At 42.7% G+C, this 18,844-nt stretch overlaps 1 protein-coding gene across 1 annotated transcript in view; it reads left to right on the top strand.

The window, feature by feature from the left end:
* The window catches only part of LOC121549948 (outer dynein arm-docking complex subunit 2), a 98,731-nt gene that overhangs the window by 14,156 nt on the left and 65,731 nt on the right, over positions 1-18,844 (top strand). Inside the window, exons 8-10 of the mRNA XM_041861950.2 lie at positions 3,129-3,346; positions 3,958-4,083; positions 13,101-13,233. Coding sequence (XP_041717884.1) covers positions 3,129-3,346; positions 3,958-4,083; positions 13,101-13,233 — 477 coding nt within the window. The remainder of the gene's footprint in view (positions 1-3,128; positions 3,347-3,957; positions 4,084-13,100; positions 13,234-18,844) is intronic.

Below are 18,844 nucleotides of genomic sequence, written 5' to 3'. Positions count from 1 at the left end.
TTTCATCATAGGTACACGTCAACTATGACAGACAAAATTAGGAAAAAAAATCCAGAAAATCACATTGTAGGATTTTTAATGAATTTATTTGCAAATTATGGTGGAAAATAAGTATTTGGTCAATAACAAAAGTTTCTCAATACTTTGTTATATACCCTTTGTTGGCAATGACACAGGTCAAACGTTTTCTGTAAGTCTTCACAAGGTTTTCACACACTGTTGCTGGTATTTTGGCCCATTCCTCCATGCAGATCTCCTCTAGAGCAGTGATGTTTTTGGGGCTGTCGCTGGGCAACACGGACTTTCAACTCCCCTCCAAAGATTTTCTATGGGGTTGAGATCTGGAGACTGGCTAGGCCACTCCAGGACCTTGAAATGCTTCTTACGAAGCCACTCCTTCGTTGCCCGGGCGGTGTGTTTGGGATCATTGTCATGCTGAAAGACCCAGCCACGTTTCATCTTCAATGCCCTTGCTGATGGAAGGAGGTTTTCACTCAAAATCTGACGATACATAGCCCCATTCATTCTTTCCTTTACACGGATCAGTCGTCCTGGTCCCTTTGCAGAAAAACAGCCCCAAAGCATGATGTTTCCACCCCCATGCTTCACAGTAGGTATGGTGTTCTTTGGATGCAACTCAGCATTCTTTGTCCTCCAAACACGACGAGTTTAGTTTTTACCATTTATTTGCAAATTATGGTGGAAAATAAGTATTTGGTCACCTACAAACAAGCAAGATTTCTGGCTCTCACAGACCTGTAACTTCTTCTTTAAGAGGCTCCTCTGTCCTCCACTCGTTACCTGTATTAATGGCACCTGTTTGAACTTGTTATCAGTATAAAAGACACCTGTCCACAACCTCAAACAGTCACACTCCAAACTCCACTATGGCCAAGAACAAAGAGCTGTCAAAGGACACCAGAAACTAAATTGTAGACCTGCACCAGGCTGGGAAGACTGAATCTGCAATAGGTAAGCAGCTTGGGACCAAAGTAACAAAGCCTACCATCAATAACACACTACGCCGCCAGGGACTCAAATCCTGCAGTGCAAGACGTGTCCCCCTGCTTAAGCCAGTACATGTCCAGGCCCGTCTGAAGTTTGCTAGAGTGCATTTGGATGATCCAGAAGAGAATTGGGAGAATGTCATATGGTCAGATGAAACCAAAATATAACTTTTTGGTAAAAACTCAACTCGTCGTGTTTGGAGGACAAAGAATGCTGTCAATATAATTGATATGGTGCAGCACGCACTGCAGTGCAGTACTGTAACCTGTTCAGACATACAGTAATAAAGTAATTGCACTCAATCTTGAGGACAAAATAATTATATCTGAAACCACTCCGGCCGGGACCTGCTCTCTGATTGGATCGCCAAGAGCCCAAAGTGGTTGTGATCCAAGTCAACATGAAGCCTGGCAGGTTGATAGCCAAATATAACAACACCTTTCTCTGAACATGATCTACTCGTTTCCAGCGTCGAGGAAGCAGATTATTTTTCACAGTTTTATTAGATCAGACGTTATCAATCAAATAAGCAAGAGGCAGCCAGAGGAGAAGAGTGCAGCACCAGGGAAACATACTGCATAGTGCTACTCCATTCCTTGGTTGAGTGTTGGACTGACTCGTTCTGAAAATTACAATGTGATTAGAAACTGGACAGAAATTAAATTTAAAAAAGCACCCTCAGAATTGTTATTCAAAAATCCTGAAATCAATCTATCCCTGCTATCAAGTTCACTCTCCACAAGGAGTCTCGTAGAGCTCCTCCACTGACAGCTGCACATTTGTTGCACCTCTTCTGATTTTCCATCACTGTGTGGAGCAAGTCATTATAGATAGAAGTCCATAACATGTGTAAATATTTGGAGTTTCAGGTTTCTCAGTGAGGGCTTGGAACAAAGCACGAGTGGAGAAAGAATAATTGTTCTAATGATTTGGAAGTCAGCTGTAGTATAAAAAATACAAAAATGTTGCCGAGTCCGACTGAGAAGTGTGAGGAGAGTTGTAGGCAGGCAGGCGTCTGACCTGCTTAAAGTGTCTGTGCACTTGTTTGTTGGCCCTCTGACTGCTCTGACAGAGCCGTCCCTGTGCTGTGTGCACTGCTGTAGTGTGCCATAGACTTTGGAATGTTTCCTTCTGTCTTAGCATATGGAGTTTGTCCATTTCAGGTATCATAAAAAGAGGTAAGGTTGGACACCTGAAATGCAGCCACGGTGGACTGAATTGGCCTGCAGTAGCTGCAGGTCACTCTGGGTTCTATGACAAACAAGTCTTTGAAAAGTGACCGAGCGTGCTTGGCCCGAACATACGAACACAGCCATAGTATTCCATGTTAATTATTTTTCCTTTTACTTCTGAAAATCACAAATAAAAAATGAGCTCATTGAGAGCAATGGCAGTCTGAGGCGTAACTATTTTCTGCCTAGCAGGTGTCTGTGATTATAAAACTTTCCCTGTCTGCAATCCATTCATGTGTGTCTTGTTGGCATTCTTATGTTAGGTTGTAAAGTTGGGTAAAAGGACCTTCAAAAACTTAAAAAATCATCTTTGAATAACAGTGACACAAAGGCTCTACTTTCTCCATGCCAAACTGCAAGGTTTTAGCTTGAGGAATGTAAAGAAACAATAAACTTTTGATATTGTTCAGCCAATTAATAAAAGGGGACCTCTTCTGTGTTGTAAAGCACTGGGAATGTGTTATTTTATTCCCTTCGCTCAATAATAAAGGCTGAATTGTTATTCTGCTGCGGGAATGTTGAGAAAGTTCTGTTTTAATATGAACAGTCGCTGATACAGACTTAAAACCCTGATTAGTTTTTATATGGTTCTTCTTGGGCTGAGAAGAACTAAACGACACCCTTTCAGACACCAGTGTGTGATGTCTCTCAAATAACTGAAGAAAGAGGCATTATATCAGATGTAGAATGGAAAATATACTTTATAACTTGAAAGAATCAAAAGGACCGAAGACTTTGTTAAAAGAACAATCATTCAGAGGAAGAACTTTTTTAACGACCCAAGTCCATAGAATTTTATGACCAACATTTATTGTATATTTCACTGCTAGCATTTTGGTGCAAATTGAGAGAGGTCCTTTTTCCTCATGTCTTTTTTCCCCTCAACAGGATTTTGCCGTTCAAAAAGAACCTCCAACACAAAAGATCCAACATGTGGAATTGGTTGATGCAGAGGAACAAGGCCAACCCCAGAGGTCTTACGAGCATCAGGAAAAGAATGTGCATGAGAAGGCGAGACAACAGCTTGTGCAAAACAAGCCAGGCGGGAAAAAGAAATTAGAACCATCTTTAAAATGGAAGAACCTCGGTCTCGCATCTCCCTACGAGTATGTGATAATTCCACTCTTATATACAATGTCCTTGAAATATTGCAAAGCACGTAATATGCGTGGCGGGAACTTTCTGCTCCAATAGATGAGCTTTTAAGTAAGAAGGGGGTGATGCTGGAGTCGCGCACTCCGCTGGCTGCATGTGTCTTAGTGTGTCTTCTCCACATGCCAGCAGTCACACATTATAAAGAGATGGTTTTATATGGCTTATAAATTTTAGGGCAAGCACAAAGATTCCTGATTATATGGACGATCCCAGTTAATGGATGTGTTCACTGTGTGGAACCCCTCTGCTCAATTACAGACAGAAAACGTGGGCGCGGGAGGATAAATTCACAGAAATGATCTATCACATATGTTCTTTGATTGATAAATAAATCTAGCAGGGGTTTGAGTATTTGCAGCTGCACCTTGTGATAAGTGTCCCCATTTCTAAGAGGCAACTGGCTCCAGATAAAAGTGTCTAAAACGGCTAAAAAAGCCTAAAATCCCTGCATCCCTCTTCTCTCCCTCAATGCCTTAGATGATGATATGTTATGATAAATAACTATTTAAAAATAGAAAAATGGGTAATGATGTCTGCCTCTTATTTTATTTCATTTTTTTAGGGAAGCAGATGACAAGAAATCCAAAAAGAATGCAGCGAGTGAAAAGTTTGCTGAGACGCAGGAGAAGATGCAGAAGAAAGCCGATTTCTCTGTGTCCTTACCTGGTCGGCAGTCGTCTAATAAAACGTAAGCCACCTGATGGGGATTTCTCTTTCTGCACTCCATAAAGTAAGCTTCCACAGTACAGCAGAGAAAGCAGCAGAAAAGATTGGCAAAACTCTTTTGACCCATGATGATATTTTCTGTGGATTATAAGTATTCTTATATAAGCTAATGTATGGGTCTGATGTACACCTTCCCTGCCTTTCCTCTGGCGCCTGGCAGCGAGGTTTCCAGCTGTCCCCATAATTGTGACTGCCAGTATATACAGGGCCTCTAGTAAAGTTACTGGGTCGACTCTAGCCACTGTTCTGACGATAGCTTTTCTCCGCCTTGCACCAGTGAAACTTGGTACACGTATAGAAGGGGACCTAGGCAGGTAGCCTAGCGGTTAAGAGCGTTGGGCCAGTAACCGAAAGGTCGCTGGTTTGAATCCCCGAGCTGGCAAGGTCGAAAAATCTGCCGTTCTGCCCTTGAGCAAGGCAATTAACCCCCAACAACAACTGATCCCCTGGACATTGATTAAGGCAGCCCCTCGCACCTCTCTGATTCAGAGGTTGGGTTAAATGCATTCAGTTGAGCAACTGACTAGGTATCCCCTTTCCCTTTGGGAGCCTACTAATGTTAGTCATGGACAGTAGTGATAGCACACAGGGACAGTGCTTCACTGCTTAATTAAGGCTTGGTTCAGTGTTTATCATGGCTCTGCAATGCTGCCTGGGAAACGGTCATATCGGCTGGTTTCCTCTGATAATGGCCTTCCCTTGAAATGCTATCTGTGTACATGGGAACTGTCTCCCCGTGGACCCATTTGAACGTGTACCAAATTTCATTGCTCCGCGGTATGTCGTTTTAATGATACACTTATTTGAGTGGCCCAGCTGACTTTAAAAGCCATCTGCATTTCTGTTTGCGTGTATGGAAGGAAGGCTACAGTAGAGAGAGAGGCCTGCTCTGTGTAGTATGATGATGAATACTCCAGTTCCCCCATTACTTCCGTCCCTCTCTCTCACTTTATGCCTGGTTGCTGCTGCTTAGATCTAGAGGAAGTTCAAACCTGACACTTCCATTTAGGTTTGGAATTTTAATGGTGCTTGTTGTATAGAATAACCTTGCCGTTATTTTAAATCACAAATGGAAAAACCACATTTTGTTATGTGTATCATTACTGTTATTTAAATCCTTCCTGTGTATGTACGTTTTTTTATTTTATGTTTTTATTTTTGGTGTTAGATCCGCTTTAATATTGCAGATGGATTGTAGCTTCCATCAATATAATTGTCTGCATCATTTCCAATCCCCCATATATTTTTTTGTAAATATATACAGTATTAACATACATACATACATACATACACACACACACACACAAATATATATATATATATATATATATATATATATATATATATATATATATGTATCTATATATATATATATATGTATCTATATATATGTCACGATCGTCTGAAGGAGGAGACCAATGCGCAGCGTTACGAGTGAACATGATGACTTTATTAACTTAAAGCAACCACGAAGAAAACAACAAATGACGATCCGTGAAGTTCTATACTGAATACTACTAACAGCAACAAAGAAACAATAACCCACAACACAAAGTGAACTCACACAGTATAAATATGGCTCCCAATCAGAGATAACGAGCCGACAGCTGACACTCGTTACCTCCGATTGGGAGTCATACGACTAATCAAGAACAATTAACCAAACATAGAAAATGCACAACCAGAAATCCCCAACATAGAAATACACCCAAACAATGAAACTAAACAACCCTGGCTCAAATATCAAGGTCCGTGGAGCCAGAGTGTCACATTACCCCCTAAAGGTGCGACCTCCGGGCGCACTCAGCATACAGTCTCGGGGAGGGTCTGGGTGGGCGTCTGTCCCTGGTGGCGGCTCTGGCCCAGGTCGTGGTCCCCACCCCACCTTAGTCACTATCCGCTTCCGTATTCCCTTCCTCATGACCACCCCCCCCAACTAAACCCCACTGGATTAAGGGCGGCACCGGACTACGGGGCAGTACCGGACTAAGGGGCAGTACCTGACTAGATGGCGGATCCTGGCTGGCTGGCTCTGGCGGATCCTGGCGGGACGGCTCTGGCGGATCCTGGCGGGACGGCTCTGGCGGATCCTGGCGGGACGGCTCTGGCGGATCCAGGCTGGACGGCGCTGGCGGATCCTGGCTGGGACGGCTCTGGCGGATCCTGGCTGGACGGCTCTGGCGGATCCTGGCTGGACGGCTCTGGCGGATCCTGGCTGGACGGCTCTGGCGGATCCTGGCTGGACGGCTCTGGCGGATCCTGGCGGGCTGACGGATCTGGCTGCTCATGGCTGGCTGACGGATCTGGCTGCTCATGGCTGGCTGACGGATCTGGCTGCTCATGGCTGGCTGACGGATCTGGCTGCTCATGGCTGGCTGACGGGTCTGGCTGCTCGCGGCTGGCTGACGGTCTGGCTGCTCATGGCTGGCTGACGGATCTGGTTGCTCATGGCTGGCTGACGGATCTGGCTGCTCGTGGCTGGCTGGACGGATCTGGCTGCTCATGGCTGGCTGACGGGTCTGGCTGCTCATGGCTGGCTGACGGGTCTGGCTGCTCATGGCTGGCTGACGGATCTGGTTGCTCGTGGCTGGCTGACGGATCTGGCTGCTCATGGCTGGCTGACGGATCTGGCTGCTCATGGCTGGCTGAAGGCTCAGTACAGACGGGCAGTTCAGACGGGCGTTGGGCAGACGGACAGTTCAGACGGGCGTTGGGCAGACGGGCAGTTCAGACGGCGTTGGGCAGACGGGCAGTTCAGGCGCCGTTGGGCAGACGGCCAGTTCAGGCCGGCTGGCGACGCACATCGTGGACCTGGTGCGTGGAGTAGGAACAGGCCGGACCGTACCGGGAACACCCACCACTGGCCTTAACTGGGGATCAAGAACGGACCGGACCAGACTGGGAACACACTTCAGTCTCTCATGCCGTGCCACAACAACTTCCCTCCCTCTACTCGCCAATGGCTCCCGTAATCCGATAGCCTTCTCTCCTTTTCTCCCTGTGGCAGCCTCCTGCTGCCCAGGCGCCCAAGCCATGTGCCCCCCAAAAAATTTTTGGGAGTAACCACGGGCTTCCCAGCCTCGACTCCGCGCTTCCTCTTCATACCACCTCCTCTCGGCTGCAGCTGCCTCCCAGCTCTTCACGAGGGCGGTGATATTCCTCCTCAGACCACCTCCTCTCGGCTGCAGCTGCCTCCAGCTCTTCACGAGGGCGATGATGTTCCTCCGGTTGTGCCCAAGGACCCTTTCCAGCCCGAATCTCCTCCCATGTCCAAAAGTCCTTAGGAGGCATCCATAACTCCTGTGTCCAGACCCCTTGCTCCTGGACGCGCTGCTTGGTCCTTTTTTGGTGGGTTATTCTGTCACGATCGTCTGAAGGAGGAGACCAATGCGCAGCGTTGCAAGTGAACATGATGACTTTATTAACTTAAAGCAACCACGAAGAAAACAACAAATGACGATCCGTGAAGTTCTATACTGAATACTACTAACAGCAACAAAGAAACAATAACCCACAACACAAAGTGAACTCACACAGTATAAATATGGCTCCCAATCAGAGATAACGAGCCGACAGCTGACACTCGTTACCTCCGATTGGGAGTCATACGACTAATCAAGAACAATTAACCAAACATAGAAAATGCACAACCAGAAATCCCCAACATAGAAATACACCCAAACAATGAAACTAAACAACCCTGGCTCAAATATCAAGGTCCGTGGAGCCAGAGTGTCACAATATATATATATATGTATCTATATATATATATATATGTATCATATATATATATATATATGTATCTATATATATATATGTATCTATATATATATATATATATATATATATATATATATATATAGTATATATATATATGACCAGTCAAAAGTTTGGACACACCTACTCATTCCAGGGTTTTTCTTTATTTTTACTATATTCTACATTGTAGAATAATAGTGAAGACATCAGAACTATGAAATAACACATATGGAATCATGTAGTCACCACAAAAGTGTTAAACAAATCAAAATATATTTTATATTTCAGATTCTTCAAATAGCCACCCTTTGCCTTAATGACAGCTTTGCACACTCTTGGCATTCTCTCAACCAGCTTCATGAGGTAATCACCTGGAATGCATTTCAATTAACAGGTGTGCCTTCTTAAAAGTTAATTTGTGGAATTTCTTTCCTTCTTAATGCGTTTGAGCCAATCAGTTGTGTTGTGACAAGGTAGGGGGGGTATACAGAAGATAGCCCTATTTGGTAAAAGACCAAGTCCATATTATGGCAAGAACAGCTCAAATAAGCAAAGAGAAATGACAGTCCATCATTACTTTAAGACATGAAGGTCAGTCAATATGGAACATTTCAAGAAGTTGAACGTTTCTTCAAGTGCATCAAGCGCTATGATGAAACTGGCTCTCATGAGGACCGCCACAGGAATGGAAGACCCAGAGTTACCTCTGCTGCAGAGGATAAGTTCATTAGAGTTACCAGCCTCAGAAATTGCAGCCCAAATAAATGCTTCACAGAGTTCAAGTCACAGACACATCTCAACATCAACCGTTCAGAGGGGACTGTGTGAATCAGGCCTTCATGGTCGAATTGCTGCAAATAAACACTACTAAAGCACACCAATAATAAGAAGAGACCTGCTTGGGCCAAGAAACACGAGCAATGGACATTAGACCGGTGGAAATGTGTCCTTTGGTTCCAACCGCCGTGTCTTTGTGGGTGAACGGATGATCTCCGCATGTGTAGTTCCCACCGTAAAGCATGGGGTAGGAGGTGTTATGGTGTGGGGGTGCTTTATAATATAATAATAATATGCCATTTAGCAGACGCTTTTATCCAAAGCGACTTAGTCATGCGTGCATACACATATTTTTTTTTGTGTATGGGTGGTCCCGGGGATCGAACCCACTACCTTAGCGTTACAAGCGCCGTGCTCTACCAGCTGAGCTACAGAGGACCACTGTCTGTGATTTATTTAGAATTCAAGGCACACTTAACCAGCATGGCTACCACAGCCTTCTGCAGCGATACGCCATCCCATCTGGTTTGGGCTTAGTGGGACTATCATTTGTTTTTCAACAGGACAATGACCCAACACACCTCCAGGCTGTATAAGCTATTGTAAATCCCCCGACCTCAACCCAATTGAGATGGTTTGGGATGAGTCAGACGGCAGAGTGAAGGAAAAGCAGCCAACAAGTGCTCAGCATATGTGGGAACTCCTTCAAGACTGTTGGAAAAGCATTCCAGGTGAACCTGGTTGAGAGAATGCAAAGAGTGTGCAAAGTTGTCATCAAGGCAAAGGGTGGCTATTTGAATAATCTCAAATATAAAATATATTTTGATTTGTTTAACACTTTTTTGGTTACTACATGATTCCATATGTGTTATTTCATAGTTTTGATGTCTTCACTATTATTCTACAATGTAGAAAATAGTAAAAATAAAGACAAACCCTGGAATGAGTAGGTGTGTCCAAACTTTTGACTGATACTGTATATACACTACCATTCAAAAGTTTGGGGCACTTAGAAATGTCCTTGTTTTCCATGAAAACATACATGAAATGAGTTTGAATAAGAAATATAGCAAAATGAATAGGAAATGTAGTCATTGACAAGGTTAGAAATAATGATTTTTAATTGAAATAATAATTGTGTCCTTCAAACTTTGCTTTCGTCAAAGAATCCTCCATTTGCAGCAATTACAGCCTTGCAGACCTTTGGCATTCTAGTTGTCAATTTGTTGAGGTAATCTGAAGAGATTTCACCCCATGCTTCCTGAAGAACCTCCCTCAAGTTGGATTGGCTCGATGGGCACTTCTTACGTACCATACGGTCAAGCTGCTCCCACAACAGCTCAATAGGGTTGAGATCCGGTGACTGTTCTGGCCACTCCATTATAGACAGAATACCAGCTGACTGCTTCTTCCCTAAAAGTTCTTGCATAGTTTGGAGCTGTGCTTTGGGTCATTGTCCTTTTGTAGGAGGAAATTGGCTCCAATCAAGTGCCGTCCACAGGGTATGGCATGGCGTTGCAAAATGGAGTGATAGCCTTCCTTCTTCAAGAATCCTTTTACCCTGTACAAATCTCCCACTTTACCACCACCAAAGCACCCCCAGACCATCACATTGCCTCCACCATGCTTGACAGATGGCATCAAGCACTCCTCCAGCATCTTTTCATTTGGTCTGTATCTCACAAATGTTCTTCTTTGTGATCTGAACATCTCAAACTTTGATTCACCTGTCCATAACACTTTTTTCCAATCTTCCTCTGTCCAGTGTCTGTGTTCTTTTGCCAATCTTAATCTTTTATTTTTATTGGCCATTCTGAGATATGGCTTTTTTATTGCAACTCTGCCTAGAAGGTCAACATCCCGGAGTCGCCTCTTCACTGTTGACGTTGAGACTGGTGTTTTCGGGTACTATTTAATGAAGCTGCCAGTTGAGGACCTGTGAGGCGTCTGTTTCTCAAACTAGACACTAATGTATTTGTCCTCTTGCTCAGTTGTGCACCGGGGCCTCCCACTCCTCTTTCTATTCTGGTTAGAGCCAGTTTGCGCTGTTCTGTGAAGGGAGTAGTACACAGCGTTGTATGAGATCTTCAGTTTCTTGGCAATTTCTCGCATGAAATAGCCTTCATTTCTCAGAACAAGAATAGACTGACGAGTTTCAGAAGAAAGTTCTTTGTTTCTGGCCATTTTGAGCCAGTAATCGAACCCACAATTGCTGATGCTCCAGATACTCAACTAGATACTCAACAGTTTTATTGCTTCTTTAATCAGCACAACAGTTTTCAGTTGTGCTAACATAATTGCAAAAGGGTTTTCTAATGATCAATTAGCCTTTTAAAATGATAAACATTTACATTTACATTTACGTCATTTAGCAGACGCTCTTATCCAGAGCGACTTACAAATTGGTGCATTCACCTTATAGCCAGTGGGATAACCACTTTACAATTATTATTATAATTTTTTTTTTTTGGGTGGGGTAAGGGGGGGGTTAGAAGGATTACTTTATCCTATCCCAGGTGTTCCTTAAAGAGGTGGGGTTTCAAATGTCTCCAGAAGGTGGTGAGTGACTCCGCTGTCCTGGCGTCGTGAGGGAGCTTTTTCCAGCATTGGGGTGCCAGAGCAGCGAACAGTTTTGACTGGGCTGAGCGGGAACTGTGCTTCAGCAGAGGTAGTGGAGCCAGCAGGCCAGAGGTGGATGAACGCAATGCCCTCGTTTGGGTGTAGGGACTGATCAGAGCCTGAAGGTACGGAGGTGCCGTTCCCCTCACAGCTCCGTAGGCAAGCACCATGGTCTTGTATAGATGCGAGCTTCAACTGGAAGCCAGTGTAGTGTGCGGAGGAGCGGGGTGACGTGAGAGAACTTGGGAAGGTTGAACACCAGACGGGCTGCAGCATTCTGGATGAGTTGTAGGGGTTTAATGGCATAGGCAGGGAGCCCAGCCAACAGCGAGTTGCAGTAATCCAGACGGGAGATGACAAGTGCCTGGATTAGAAAACACAACGTGCCATTGGAACACAGGATTGATGGTTGTAGATATTCCATTAAACAATGTCTACACTGTATTTCTGATCAATTTGATGTTATTTTCATGGACAAAATAAAATTGCTTTTCTTTCGAAAACAAGGACATTTCTAAGTGACCCCAAACTTTTGAACGGTAGTGTATGTAAATATATATGTATATATACAGTATACTGAACAAAAATATAAATGCAACATTCAACGATTTTACTGAGTTACTGTTCATATAAGGATTTTACATGACTGGGAAGGGGCACAGCCATGGGAGGGCATACCCACTGGAGAGCCAGGCCCAGCCAATCAGAATGAGTTTTTCCCCACAAAAGGGCTTTATTACAGACAGAAATACTCCTCAGTTTCATCAGCTGTCCGGGTGGCTAGTCTTAGATGATCCCGCAGTTGAAGAAGCCGGAAGTGGAGGTCCTGGGCTGGCGTGGTTACACGTGGTCTGCGGTTGTGAGGCCGGTTGGACGTACTGACAAATTCTCTAAAATGACGTTGGAGGCGTCTTATGGTAGAGAAATGAACATTCCATTCTCTGGCAACAGCTCTGGTGCACATTCCTGCAGTCAGCATGCCAATTGCACGCTACCTCAAAACTTGAGACATCTGTGGCATTGTGTTGTGTGACACAACCGCACATTTTAGAGTGGCCTTTTATTTTCCCCAGCACAAGGTGCACCTGTGTAATGACCATGCTGTTTAATCCGCTTCCTGATATGCCACACCTGTCAAGTGGATCAATTATCTTGGCAAAGGAGAAATGCTCACTAACAGGGAGGAAAACAAATTTGTGCACAAAATTTGAGAGAAATAAGCTTTTTGTGCGTATGGAACATATTCTATTTCAGCTCATTTAACATGGGACCAACACTTTAAATGTTGCGTTTATATTTTTGTTCATTATACATATATACATACACATATAAGTACACATACATCCATATCAAATACATATACATATATACACATCTTTTAAAAATATGTATTTTCCTTTATTATTTTCCACTAACCCTATCACCGCTCCCCTAATTGCAGTAAACAAATGAACAACAACACTTAGGCTTCTACTTACAGCTTATACATACTATATACATTTATGGAAACAATGTTTTTTACAATAGTTATCTCCTGTTTGTTTTTACTCCTGTCCTTCCGATACTCTCAACCCCTCCCATCTATTTCTGAAGACCATCCAGTATGTACTTGTATAGTTATTACACACACTAGGTCTAGATGGTGATTTTTGCTTGTTGTATAGAATAACCTTGCAGTTATTTTAAATTACAAAAGTAAATCCTGGACATTAACATTCATATTTTGTTATCACATACCGACATTGAAACTCTTCTTGTGTATGAATATGAACTGTTATAACAATACATGTTGATTCTTATCTCCTGCTGGGTCCTGCTCCTCAGTAAGGACGATGACTTCAGTGAGAGTTCATCAGAGAGTGAGGAGGATGAGGAGCAGCCAGAGCGCCGGACGGAGAGCAACACAGACCTGCCCTCAGAGTACTGGCAGATCCAGAAACTGGTCAAGTACCTCAAGGTACAGTACAGTAAAGCCTGTAGAGGCCCGGCCCTCCTCTGTTTTGGGAATTTAACTGAAAATAAGTTGTTCTGTTCTGTCGAAAACATGTACTATTCTAGCAGGCCAGGCAGTCCACAACAGACAGGAAACAGTAAAATCCAGGTTATTTTCCTGTGACCTTACAGGTATTTTTATGCAGAGTTGAGTCAATATTTGTGAAATTGTCTAAAAAGTAGCAATGCCTTTAAAGTATGGCTCTGTGTCTGTCTTATTGTGATGTCACCTGGGAGGGAGCAACGTAATGTTACCACATTAACATAATTCCACTTGCCTGCTTTGTGTACATTTTATGACATCAAGTTGTCGATCAATATAACAAACTGACGTTGGATATACATTGCATTGCAAAAGTATTCAGACCCCTTGGATTTCCTCACATTTGATTGTGTTACAAATAAATATTCTGTAATGTCAAAGTGGAAGATATTCTTTTACAAATGTTTTTCTTTTTTTTTGGGGGGTAAATAAATAGATTCATAACTAAAATATAGTCGTTGCGTAAGTATTCAGCTACTTTATTTAGGCAAGCCTAAATTAGTTCAGGAGTAAAATTTGGCATAACAAATCACATAATAATGGACTCACTCCGTGTGAAATAATAGGGGTTGACATGATTTTTTAAAATGATTAACCCTTCCTCTGTCCCCCATACAATGCAACATCTGTAAGGTCCCTCAGTCAAGTATTGCATTTCAAGCACAAATTCAACTACAAAGTCCGGTTCATTCTGCTTTACACCAGAGACGAAGAGAGTAATCTACATTTCAGCAGGACAATAACCTACACTGGAGTTGCTTATCAAGAAGACAGTGAATGTTCATGAGTGGCCAATTTACAGTTTTGACTTAAATCTGCTTGAAAATCTATGGCAAGACATGAAAATTGCTGTCTAGCCATGATCCCCAACATGACATCACAGAGCTTGAAGAATTTTGAAAATAATAAATGGGCAAATATTGCACAACCCAGGTGTGTAAAGCTCTTATAGACTTACCCAAGAAGGCTCACAGCTGTAATCGATGCCAAAGGTGTTTCTAACATGTATTGACTCAGGGAGCTGAATACTGATGCAATGACTATATTTTAGTTATTTACAGTGAGCACCATAATTCATTGGACAGTGACCTTTTTTTTGTTATTTTGGTTCTGTACTCTAGCACTTTGAGCTTGAAAGGATATGATGACAATGAGGGTGAAGTGCAGACTGTCAGCTTTAATTTGAAGGTATTTTCATACATATCGGATGAACCGTTTAGAAATGACAGCACCGTTTGTACATGGTCCCCCCATTTTAAGGTACTACAAGTATTTGTTAAATTGGCTTCACAGATGTGTGTCATTAGGCAGGTGTATTCATTTGTGTCGTTAGTGAATGCAGGAGAGCTGTTGATTAATAGTATTGATTCTAGACTTTGCTATTGCCTTTGGAGGTTGTTGTTGGGGTGTGACAACATGAGGAAGACAGCAGTGTCGATGCAAATGAAGCTGTCCGTCATAAGGCTCAGAAATGAAAATCAATCAATCAGGAACATTGCAAAAACCCTGGCCATGCCCAAGTCAACAGTTTGGTTCATCATTAACAAGAAAAAAACAACCGGTGAACTCAATTATGTCAAAAGACCCGGTAGACAGAGGAAGACCACTGTAGTGGATGACCCGAGAATACTCTCTATGGCGAAGAAAACCCCCCTGACAACAGCCCAACAGATCAAAAACACTCTCCTGGATGCAGGTGTAGTTGTGTCAAAGTCTGCCATACAGTGGGGGAAAAAAGTATTTAGTCAGCCACCAATTGTGCAAGTTCTCCCACTTAAAAAGATGAGAGAGGCCTGTAATTTTCATCATAGGTATACGTCAACTATGACAGATAAATTGAGGAAAAAAAATCCAGAAAATCACATTGTAGGATTTTTCATGAATTTATTTGCAAATTATGGTGGAAAATAAGTATTTGGTCACATACAAACAAGCAAGATTTCTGGCTCTCACAGACCTGTAACTTCTTATTTAAGAGGCTCCTCTGTCCTCCACTCGTTACCTGTATTAATGGCACCTGTTTGAACTTGTTATCAGTATAAAAGACACCTGTCCACAACCTCAAACAGTCACACTCCAAACTCCACTATGGCCAAGACCAAAGAGCTGTCAAACAAAATTGTAGACCTGCACCAGGCTGGGAAGACTGAATCTGCAATAGGTAAGCAGCTTGGTTTGAAGAAATCAACTGTGGGAGCAATTATTAGGAAATGGAAGACATACAAGACCACTGATAATCTCCCTCGATCTGGGGCACCACGCAAGATCTCACCCCGTGGGGTCAAAATGATCCCAAGAACGGTGAGCAAAAATCCCAGAACCACACGGGGGGTCCTAGTGAATGACCTGCAGAGAGCTGGGACCAAAGTAACAAAGCCTACCATCAGTAACACACTACGCCGCCAGGGACTCAAATCCTGCAGTGCAAGACGTGTCCCCCTGCTTAAGCCAGTACATGTCCAGGCCCGTCTGAAGTTTGCTAGAGTGCATTTGGATGATCCAGAAGAGGATTGGGAGAATGTCATATGGTCAGATGAAACCAAAATAGAACTTTTTGGTAAAAACTCAACTCGTCGTGTTTGGAGGACAAAGAATGCTGAGTTGCATCCAAAGAACACCATACCTACTGTGAAGCATGGGGGTGGAAACATCATGCTTTGGGGCTGTTTTTCTGCAAAGGGACCAGGACGACTGATCCGTGTAAAGGAAAGAATGAATGGGGCCATGTATCGTGAGATTTTGAGTGAAAACCTCCTTCCATCAGCAAGGGCATTGAAGATGAAACGTGGCTGGGTCTTTCAGCATGACAATGATCCCAAACACACCGCCCGGGCATCGAAGGAGTGGCTTCGTAAGAAGCATTTCAAGGTCCTGGAGTGGCCTAGCCAGTCTCCAGATCTCAACCCCATAGAAAATCTTTGGAGGGAGTTGAAAGTCTGTGTTGCCCAGCGACAGCCCCAAAACATCACTGCTCTAGAGGAGATCTGCATGGAGGAATGGGCCAAAATACCAGCAACAGTGTGTGAAAACCTTGTGAAGACTTACAGAAAACGTTTGACCTGTGTCATTGCCAACAAAGGTTATATAACAAAGTATTGAGAAACTTTTGTTATTGACCAAATACTTATTTTCCACCATATTTGCTAATAAATTCATTTCTCATTTTGTCTGTCATAGTTGACGTGTACCTATGATGAAAATTACAGGCCTCTCTCATCTTTCTAAGTGGGAGAACTTGCACAATTGGTGGCTGAATAAATACTTTTTTTCCCCACTGTATGTAGAAGACTACACCAGCAGGACTACAGAGGGTACACTACAAGATGCAAACCACTGATAAGCCTGAAGAACAGAAAGGCGAGTTTACAGTTTGCTAAAAAGCACCTAAAAGAGCCCCAAGAGTTCTGGAAAAAAGTATTGTGGACAGATGAGACAAAGATTAACATGTACCAGAGTGATGGAAAGAGGGAAGTGTGGACAAAAAAAAGAAATGCCCATTATCCAAAGCATACCACCTCATCCGTGAAACATGGTGGAGGGTGTGTTATGGCTTGGGCCTGTATGGCTGCCAGTGGAACAGGCTCACTTGTCTTCATCGATGATGTGACTGCAGGCAGAAATGAAGTCTACAGAAATATTTTATCTGCTCAGATAAAACCAAATGCCTCCAAACTCATTGGACGGCACTTCATCATGCAACAAGACAATGACCCTAAACATACTGCTAGAGCAACAAAGGGGGTTTTGATGGCCAAAAAGTGGAAAATCCTTGACTGGCCGAGTCAATCACCGGATCTGAATCCAATTGAACATGCATTTTACATGCTGAAGAGGAGACTGAAGGCAATAAGTTCACGAAACAAGCAGGAACTGAAGATGGCTGCAGTACAGGCCTGGCAGAGCATCACCAGGGAAGATACCCAGCGTCTGGTGATGTCGATGCATCGCAGACTTCAAGCAGTCATTGCATGCAAAGGATATGCGACCAAATATTAACAGTTGATTACTTTATTCTACATTATGTTAATCTGTCCAATGTTTTTTGATGCCCGAAAATGGGGGGGACCATGTACAAAAGCTTCTACAATTTCTAAACGGTTCATCCGATATGTATGAAAATACCCTCAAATTAAAGCTGACAGTCTGCACTTCACCCTCATTGAGTTTGAAAGGATACAATGACAAAGTGCTAGAGTACAGAACCAAAATAACAAAACAATTGTCACTGTCCAATGAATTATGGTGCTCACTGTAATTTATATTATTAAAAAACAAATGTTCCAATTTTTCTCCCACTTTGACATTATAGAGTATTTTGTGTAGATTGTTGACAAAAAATGACAATTAAATCAATTTTAATCCCACTTTGTAGTACAATAAATTGTGAAGAAATCCAAGGGGGTCTGAATACTTTTGCAAGGCACTGTATAAGGTGTTCCTGTTTTAAAGCGCCTGCTTTGTAGTAGGATGTTTATTGAAGTGGTTGGCCTGGGTCTGTGGAATTCTGGTTTCTGACACACTAGGCCTGTTTGGGTGCATGTGTGAGCCAGCGCTTAGGAGATAGAAGAGAGCTGTCTAAACGCAGCAGCTGGACGTGCTGTTTGCCCACACCACAGAGCATAAATGAAATGCGGCTCTGAAAGGTCTGACAGTGCATATGGTGAATATTAATGTGTCAAAACACAAAAGGACCAAAACGCCAGTGACCCAGACTGACTGGTAATACCTCCATCTACTGCCTGATTTGAAAGGAATTCTCCCCTCTCTCTCTCTCGCTCTGTGGTTACCGGTCAGTTTATTTGGATAGATACCGTTTAGGCCCATGACATGACGTAACTGCAATCATATGATATTATGGTTAGTCATTCATTGCATATCTGGCCCCTATACTTTAATGATCATGACCTAAGGTAGCTTCTCTCAGCTATGAATCGGCCATTTTAAATGTAGTAAAAAAACAACAACAATCAAATGTGTGATAAATGTAATTTTTATACTAATTAAATTAATTTACGGTATAATAATTCAATATTAATTACATTATTTCGTACCTCTATGATCTAGGAGTATTAAACATTAGCAGAAACTTAGCTGTGGTACAGTATTTGGCTCATACTGCAATTGGTACCCCCTAATAAGATCATTCGTAGGGCAACCGGTGGTAAATCTCTAAAAGAAAACATTCATGCAAAGTTCAGTTCCAGGTAGATATTTTTAGCTTAACAAAACATCAGAAAATTAATGAAAATTCCCTCTTAGGAAAGCAGCAGTGACTTTCTTTTCCAAAAATGATTTATGTAAATGATATAAAAAGAAAATAAGAGAACTTTCAAATTTCATTTTGTTTGTATACGTTATACTTTTCAGTGGGATTGGAGTGACTTCGTAGTGATAGTTTGTGCCTTCAACAATATGTATTTGTAAACCTGTACTTCCCAGGCAGCATTATATCTGTCTGGAAACCACACAGTGGAGTTATTTATGGGATTTGTCCAGTAGTCATTTTATAATATCATTACCATCAGAAGCTAAA

Source organism: Coregonus clupeaformis, chromosome 34 (genome assembly GCF_020615455.1).
Source record: "Coregonus clupeaformis isolate EN_2021a chromosome 34, ASM2061545v1, whole genome shotgun sequence".
In the NCBI taxonomy this organism is placed as follows: Eukaryota; Metazoa; Chordata; class Actinopteri; order Salmoniformes; family Salmonidae; genus Coregonus; species Coregonus clupeaformis.
This window is presented reverse-complemented; position numbering and strand designations above follow the sequence as displayed.